At 32.6% G+C, this 9,379-nt stretch overlaps 1 protein-coding gene across 1 annotated transcript; it reads right to left on the bottom strand.

The window, feature by feature from the left end:
* Positions 1–1,343: 1,343 nt before the first annotated feature.
* On the bottom strand, positions 1,344–5,989 carry LOC133296162 (paired amphipathic helix protein Sin3-like 2). Its single transcript, XM_061495110.1, has 4 exons — positions 5,476–5,989; positions 3,415–4,431; positions 2,763–3,206; positions 1,344–2,252 (listed from the first exon to the last, which is right to left on the bottom strand). Exons 1-4 carry the CDS (start codon positions 5,987–5,989, stop codon positions 1,933–1,935), a joined length of 2,295 nt encoding a protein of 764 aa, XP_061351094.1. The 3' UTR covers positions 1,344–1,932.
* Between the last annotated feature and the right edge of the window lie 3,390 nt (positions 5,990–9,379).

Below are 9,379 nucleotides of genomic sequence, written 5' to 3'. Positions count from 1 at the left end.
AAAAGATTTTTAACTTTTTTTTATGACTTTTACTCTTTTTAAAAATAGACGTCCAAACATATTTCTCCCATACAAGTTTTTTTTTCCTGAAGTAAAACAACTTTTGAAGAGAGAAAAACCCATCCAAAGAGGCCCTAATAATTTTTTAATGACATGGAAGAAAATGAGAAAAAAAGATTAAAAACAAGATGATGCTAATTTTTTTAATTTTTTATTTCTATTATTTTAGTTCCTTTATTTTTTTTTCTCTTCAGTCAATTGATAAAAGATTTGAAACTTTAAAAACTTTCTTCCCTTTTCTCCCCTCAATCCAAAGATAAGGTTAAATTATAGAGAATCATCCCATTCTTCTAATAAAAACAAAAAGAGAATTATCTCGTATTTTAATTAAAATATATCATTTGATTGGTTATGTTTATAACTTTGGGTTTAAACATTTTTAAATTCACAATTTTCATGAATTACTAATTGTTTTGATTATATTTATAAAAATTATGAATTAAGTTTGGTGATTGGTTATGTTTTGATGATTTTTACTACAATCTAGAATTAATTTATTATGATTACATATTTTTCTATTCTTTTAACTAATAATAAACAAATTTGTTTAACATTAATTTCAATCTAGCATTTTATGAGCCAATCCTAATCATCATGACTCATGAGAGATCTAAATAATAAATTACCCTCTTCGTTAAAAAAATATTCCAAAGCATATGAGTGAAAATAAGCAAGCAGCTGTCAACTCCATTTTCAAAGTAAACGCCATTGCTATATATAATTGACTCAAGGTCAAACTCCTCGCTACCATCTGTACAAAAAAGTATGTCTTGAAATACAAATTGCCAACACTAAATAAGTACACATGCAGCGCGTTATGGGAGGGATAACATACGCTTATGCACTCATGGTTTCAGATTAAAATCTTCCAAAAAAACATATGAGTAGGTCAAGTTTTCACTGAAGTGAAATCATAGCATTCTATTTATCATGCTCCAGCAAGAGCAAAAACATGCAGTGACACACTAATATCATATTCACAGGTTCTGTACAACTAGCTGAGTTTTCTCAGTAATCATTATTTAGAGGAAAAAAATGTAATCCACTTTTGCCAACTGTAGAATGTGTTGGGCAAAGTATACTATAAAACCCCAGCTAAAGCAGCAGAGATAGTGGTTTATGGGGTGTCAACCTGTCAGTAGGTCAAAATGCTTTACAGAGGTTAGCCCTCATGTTATATAAACCTTGTTGATGAATTGGAACTGCCCACAACTTGCTCCTCTTTGGTTCAGATATCCTTACATGTGAAATTGCATTGGCAAGTGCATCAATCCACACACAAACATCATGATATTCTGAATTGCAACTTTCAGATGATGAAGAAAGGCTTGAAACCTCATTAAGGAACCCATCATCCATCCTGTTTCTTCCTAACCTAGGTTCAGGTGCAGCAACAAAGTTGTGGCAAGCAGCTCCATTTTGGTGCTTCAACTTTGATTCAACGGGCAGGATCTTCAATGTACGTTCTGTGTAGAAAGATATCCATGGATGTCCTGAAATTGAACCACATAATATTAATTTAACATGCAAACAATCGAACAGTTCTTAAAACTTAAAAGTACTGTCATTTTATTTCCTGTTTAAAAACATTAGGGAGAAAAAGAGAGCCTCAACCACATAGAAGAACACATAATAAAAACTAACAAAAGTATGTGAGAATTAACAGATTCCCACCACTGTTATCCCAACCAAAACAAGGCAATCCTTCTAATTATTAAGAATTCATGTGAACGGCAAAGATACTTTTCAACAAAACTTGGAAATTTCTAATTTTAATTATTTCAAGATTAAAAAACAAAAAATCAGACCAAATACAACTAGTCTTTGGTGTATTCATCATTGAGGAAGAGAGATAAAGCACGCTACAAAACATTAATAATCTACCATAAACTTACTAAGTACTTCATCAGCTGTTATCCTTGCTGAAATATCCCTTGTCAGCATTCTCCCAACAAGATCTCGTGCAGGTTTAGATATTGATTCCCACATCCCGGTTTGGAACTCTAGCTTGGAATTCTTAATAGCCTCAAAAACTGCTTCTTGTGAATCCCCTTTAAATGGAAGAACACCAACCAACAGAGCATGCAGGAGCACTCCAGCACTCCATATATCCGCCTTTTCTGAGTATCTACCCAACAACACTTCTGGTGCAACATATGCAGGGCTCCCAGCCAAACCCGTCAAGTTCTGACCTGCAATGCAAATTTCTAGACAATGAGGCTATGCATAAATTACTCATGTATGCATGTATGTATCTTTTACTTATGTGTGTGTATTTATATATATGTCAATTGAATTACTGATATTTTTAAATGCTTAAAAATTAAACAAAGTGACCTTAGAGTATGAATGGTTAGCTTCAAACTATTATAAGCATTTTCTCTAGGACCTCTTATTCTTAGACCGCTAGCAAATTTAATTGAATACTGAACATAGTAAACTTAAGGGAGATGACCATTTGAACTCTCCAATTTTTACTCCTATGTACAGGGTAACATTAGTAAAGTACAATTCAGTTGAAAGCTCATCATGATGAACTTCTTCAAACTTGCCTAGACTAGACATTTTTTATTAACAGAATGACTAGGATGGAATTTTACACAAGGAAGGTTGTGTAAGGATTCTATTCATAGAAGTTAGCACATATATATACCATAGGATAACAAAAAAAGAAGATCATCCAAACAGGTTTAACATATTACCCTTAGAAATTCTCATGGCCAGGCCAAAATCAGCAAGCTTTATTTCCCCCGAAGCAGTAAGCAGAATATTCTCAGGCTTGATATCTCTGTGCACAACTCCCATATCATGACAATACTTGATGACCAACATCACTTCCTTAAGTATATTAGCAGCCCGCTGTTCAGAACAAGGGCCCTCCCTAAACATCTGGTCGACAAGTCTTCCCCCAGAGCACAATTCCATCACCAGATGAGAGCAATCAGCTTCCTCATACACTGCCAGCAGAGTCACAACCCCAGGATGCCCAGACAAGTGCTGCATTATCTCCACCTCCCTGTAAACAGTCTCATCCCCCTTCTTCAGAGTCTTACACGCATACTCCGCGCCGCCAACAAGAGACCTACACAACGAAACAGATCCATACTTTCCTTGCCCGATCCTCACCAGGAACCAGCTGAGTCTATCTTAAATAGAAATTAAGACTACCACTCGTCAGATTAGGTTTTGGCCTAAATACGTTAAGTTTATATAAAATATTTTGAACTTGGTTTGACCTATTAATTTGGTGTACTCTACATTATATTTTAACCTTGAATAAAATTCATTAAACCAGTAATGAAAAAGAATTGAAGTGAGTAAACATAAACAGAAAAACCAAAATCATTAAGTGATTTTTAGAATAAATTTCAGCCCAAACTTTATTGAAATCTGAACGACACCGACTCCATTCCTCCTGTTTCTGCTTCAGTCGAGTCAATATTACAGGGAGCGCACGAGTTGGGTTTTTACGCAATATGTCTATAACGTCAAGACCATGGTCACCATATAGACGTTCAATGCACCTTAAATTTTGAACAGTAAAGTAATCTTCAATACGGTTCAGAGTCTCCATATTGATCTTATTTTCATTCATGTTATTATATAATTCCTCTGCACGTTTAGCTGCAGAACTCACAGACTCTAATAACATGTCCAGCTCAAATCTGTCATCTTCACATCTGAACAAGCTCTCTTCGTACTGATTCCTGCACATATGTTCGGAAGAGTAATCCTCACTTCCTGAACTCACAGATACCCAGTGATCATTCAATACTTGAGCACCAAGCTCAGATCTCTGACTAGCTGTAGGAATTGGATAATCAGCAGGTAGAAGCCGGTAGCTGGGAGTGCAACGTTTACAGTCACTGAGGTCAAGTTCTTGAATGGATTTTCCCATGTACTCCTTCTCCCTGTATCTTTCCTTCTCTTTAGCTCCATCCATCTCACGCTTCTGCTCTTTGTCTTTGTCTTTGTCCTCCAACTTTGATGATCTTAGTGACTTTTTACTCATGACACCAGCAAGGAACCCATCAATATTTTCCAAACACTCCAGGAAATCATTGAATTCCACCATAAGATCAAGATGCTTTCCAAGTAAATCGGTTACCAAATTTTGCAATTCATTCCTTTTTATTATTTCACTGACGAAAAAATTATGAAGGCACTTCAAGAAAGCTTGGTAGTCATCAGCACTGTTCAACTTCTCCTTAACTTTCTCAAAGAAACTGAATGCTTGACTATACATGTTCTTTAAGGTATCCTTGTCTTCCTTAGAAGAAAAGTCTGAAGCCAACCCAAAACCTTCAGCTTTCTTGACAGATTTCTTTTTCTCATGAAAGCGCTGCAAGTTCAAATCCCTGCTGTTATTATTTTATATTGACAAAAATCTCACATGAGTCTTTACAATATTATTATTTTTTATTCTATAAATAATGTTCGCCCATCTAAATGTGACAACGCCTAACTCACCAGGTGTTGTAAGCGAGTTAGGTAACGTGACATTATGAACAAAAATTTACAAAATGTGACATTCAGATAATTTTTTACAAAAAATGTGGCACTTTAATCGTTGTCCATCAAAGAATCCTATAACAATTTCCATCTTAAAAACAAATCAAGAATTACAAGCCGTCTGTACTAAATAGGGAATGAAAGAAAGGGGCAAAAAAGTAGAATACATTCTTATATATTAAATTAAAGTTTATTCTCTTAAATGTAATGCCTATAATAGAGTAAACGCATATGATTTACTCTGCATCAGTATCCTTTCTATATATACTGCAAAAGACAACTCTGTGTTTTGTGATATAGTTTCTGAACTGTTAAGAGTTTGTTTCGTGCCAGCTCAGTTTCTGTTAGAAGTTAGATTTGCTGAGCTGGGGGGACACTGTAATCAGTTTAATCTTAAGTCAATAACACAGTTCTCACTCAGAAACTTTCTCTGATCTCTTCTCTCTTTCTCCTCCTCCTCCTCTCTCTCTCTCTCTCTCTCTCTCTCATACTTACATTTACTCAACAAACATAAACACATACTAGAACAGACGAAACGTACAAAGAAAAAAAAAAAAACAGAACAAACTTAAAAAATAAAAATAAAAAATAAAAAAGGAACCTACTCAGTCACAAAATTATATTCTGTTATGTAAATAAGTTTACATTCACTCCAATTCCTTCTTATACTCAAACTAACTAGGTTGATTGAGAAAACTGCATTACACTCAACTAACAGAAAACAACATTTTCGTCCTAAATAATCAGCAATAACTTTGGGGTAATAAGTTATGAGTCAGATTAGTTCTAGCAAACCCAACCCCATGAGCTAGGAAAATGAAAATGTAGAGAGAAAGAATCATCCAATAAAACCGTTAAAAAGGGGAGAAATGGATACCTCAAGAAATTGTTGAGCATTTATATGATCAGGTTCTCTCTCATCCTGATCACGATTAATCCTCATATCCTTACTCTCACGTTTCCTCCGCTTCTTGTGCATGTTCATCATTGTGTTGTCATCATCCATCTCAGGGTGTTCAACACTCAGATCACGCTCACGATCATGAGAAGGAAGCCTCTTTCGTCGATATACTTGCATTTGCCGCATCATGGGTGCCATAGAACTCCGCTCACTAAAGCGCTGCAATGAATTTCGAGCATCCGGAGCATGCTGTGTAGAAGGTGCTGCGAAACTATCTGGTAAGAATCTAGTGAACTCCTCAAGCAAATCTCGATGATCCTTAAACAGGGTAGCAACCTCACTATAAATTTCACCTATGTCCTTATGCTCTTTGCGGTACATATTGGAAATGTTCAAGAACGATTTGTAAACATGCTCATCACTTTGGAATCGTTTCTTTATCTTGTTCACAAAACTAATAGCTTCTTCAAATTCAACCGTTTTCTTTGGAGGAGCCTCATCCCTTACTCTCTTCATCTTTTATCGGTTCTCCAGATTTTCCTAGGAAAATTCGCTGGAAAACAAGTCGAGTAGATCGACAAGAGAAAGAAAAAAAAAGAGTGAAGTGTTTGATCGGACAGAACAACAAGGTAAACAAGAAAAACAACAAATAGGGTTTCTTCTTTCTCTGTCTCTCTCACGTTGTTGCGTTAGAACGATGGAAACTGAGGCGGTGGGAACCAATTAAAAGGCTAGATTTAGAATTTTATATGGGAAAAAAATTTAATTATTGCATTTTAATTAATTAATTATGCAATTTGGATTGTGATTTTTTTTTTGGAGGTTTGGATTGTGATTTGATAGAAGAAAATAAATAAAATTTGTGATATGTGATTTAATTTTTTACAGTTTTGGATTGTGAACCAATCTGCGTGTGTGATTTAATATAAAAAATTAATCAAGATTTGATGTGTGATTATATTTAAATTTTATTTTTATTTTTATTATAAAAAAATTTGGTTTGTTATTTAAATTAAAAGTAACAATTATTATTAATAAGGAAAATAAAATAAAGATTTGATTTGTGATTTAAACTCAAAAATCAATTTGAAAAATCTGTATTAATAAATGAAATAATTCAATAAATATTCTGAATCTCTAAGGAATAAGGATTACCTAATTTAAATTTAAATTATGTTTGTGAGAAATAAAATATATCAAATGAGATGTCATTGCGTAGATCTCGAAAAGTTATGTGGAATCAAAAAACAATTACCTGAATTGGATACCCGAGTCAAAAGTTATGGCCTTCAGAAGTTTTATGATTAAATTATTATTATTTTTTTATAAAAAATGACACGTGTCAACCTTAGGTGAGAGATGCCTAAATGAGGCGTCACATTGTAAAATAGATCCGTAATTATTTCCAAAACTGCCATAAATGCGTAATATTTAATTAAAATGCAATAATTAAATTTTTTTGCCAATTTTATATATCTCAAAGATATGAATTAGTATTATTATATCTCCTTGGAGTGATGGATCAATCAACAAATTAATGACTCTACTAATTTAATTTAATATATTATTTAAAAGTAATATATTTAAAATCAAATTATTTAAAATCAAATTAAATCTAATCATGCCAATTATTAAAAAAAATTTAAAATATATCTTGTTTTTAAAATAAAATAAAATAAAAACATAAATGAAATGATAATTAAAATTCATAAAATTTATACTTAATATATTTTAATTTTATTTATCCTGATATGATAAGCATAGGTTGTGTCAAAATTTCTATATAAATACATAAAATACAAAATTTAAAAGTACACAATACGATAAAGTTTTGTTTCAAAATTTAAAAGTACATAATACAAAATTTAAAAGCACAAATTCTTTTAGTTTTAAAATAATCATTGTTTAAAGATTTGTACAAAAATTAAATAATTCATTAAATTCTTTACGATTTAATGAAAATATAAGTTTATTTGATTATATTACACCTTCACTCTATTAAATCATTCTTATTCCAATAAGTAGAAATAAAAAAATAAAGTAGAGCTAAGAAAATAATATATTTTTTTTTAAAGTGACAAATAATTTAGAATAAATTATAACTTTTTAAATACAATTAGATACATAAAATGTGCCTATCATAGTAGAAAGCAAGTTAAATTCAACACCATATTATTTAAGTGGAAAGTGTTTGTCATTTTAAATGACATAAAGTTATGTCATTTGAAACGCCCGGTCGCTTCAAGAATCAATGACTATCCCCACATACTAACACGAGACTTTTCAGTGTGCTTTTTCCTCACTCGCACACTTCCCGGGAAAACTTCCTAGGAGGTCACTCATCCCATAATTGCTCCTAGTCAAGCACACCTAACTGTGGAGTTCTTCCGATCCGGGCTACCGAAAAGCAGATGCATCTTGTTAGTATAGGTAGTACCAATTGATTCTTATAAGCTATTCTCAAACTGTGCAGTCTCATACCTGCACAGTCTTTGGAATTCTTCTCTTTCGGGTGTCGATTCGATTCATTCATGCATGTAACCCCACGCTGGAAGCCTGTCAGGAGCCGCTCCTTGTCCGTGCCCCTTTGCACCGGCGATTACTCCCTGCCCTCGTCAGCGCTCTAGATGTTACATCATTTTAATAGAGAGATTCACACAAGAAATTATTTTTTATTTAAAATTTAAATTAAAAAAATCACTCACTTTCTCTCCCATGATTTTGATTTCTTATCTCTATATCTCTCCTAAAATAATATAACTTATGTCATTTAAAATGACAAACATCAAACTCATTATTTAAACATGGTCCTATCACTTAATTTGTTTTTAGCTTTTTTTTTTTTAAGAAAAAACCCAAGCAAGACCTGATTATCAAACTTGTGCAGGACAACAAATTAGACATGATTAGTTATCAAACTTCAAGACCTAATACGTCAAATGCTTTGACGGGATTAGCCAAAAAAATTAAGTCCATGTTTTAATTCTTTTTTTAATTCCTCATAACTTTTCGAGATCTACGCAATGAGATCTCATTTGACATATTTTATTTCTCACAAACACATGAGTAGATATGATTGCCTCTTGAGTGCGGGGAGAATTTCTATCTTTATTATGATTACATATTTATTTATTCCTTTTTCATGAATTACTAATTTTTTTTTTTCCTGAACATTATATTTTTTTTAATGACATGGAAATTTTTACATAATTCTTCTTAAAACTAATAATAAACAAATTTTTTAGAATTAATTTCAATCTAGCATATTTATTCTAGAGCGCGGTCTAATCATCGATTTTGAACAAATTTGTTTAACATTAATTTCGAAATTACCCTCTTCGATTTTTAAAAAAATTTTATTCCTAATCATATGACCTTTTCTTTCGGTTTAAATAATAAATTACCCTCTTCGTTAAAAAAATATTCCAAAGCATATGTTTTCAGCATATGATTCACTAGAGGTGTTCGCGGTCTGGATTGGATCGATTTTGGAAGCAAAATTCATCTGATCCAATCCCTTCGTTTTGATCATATAATCATCCCTTCGGTTTTGATTTGTTTTCAAATCCGATCCGATCCGATCCGATCCAATCCAATTTTTTTCGGTTTGGATTGAATTATCTAATGTTTCCTTTTTCCTATTATCTAAATATGTTCCCTACCTATTATCTAGATCACCTTAACAGATAAAGAATCTCAACTTTTATAGCCTTTCAAAATCTATCCCCCGGTAGTTAAGATTCGCCTCTTCTAAACACAAGTAGCTGTACTTTTTTTCCTTTTTTTTCCAGTGAAAATAAGCAAGCAGCTGTCAACTCTATTTTCAAAGTAAACGCCATTGCTATATATAATTGACTCAAGGTCAAACTCCTCGCTACCATCTGTACAAAAAAGTATGTCTTGAAA

The sequence above is a fragment of the Gastrolobium bilobum genome, unplaced genomic scaffold (assembly GCF_033153095.1).
Source record: "Gastrolobium bilobum isolate Gb01-03AN ecotype WA unplaced genomic scaffold, APGP_CSIRO_Gbil_v1 utg139306, whole genome shotgun sequence".
NCBI lineage: Eukaryota > Viridiplantae > Streptophyta > Magnoliopsida > Fabales > Fabaceae > Gastrolobium > Gastrolobium bilobum.
Note: the sequence above shows the minus strand (reverse complement) of the source record. Positions and strands in the feature narration are given on the sequence as shown.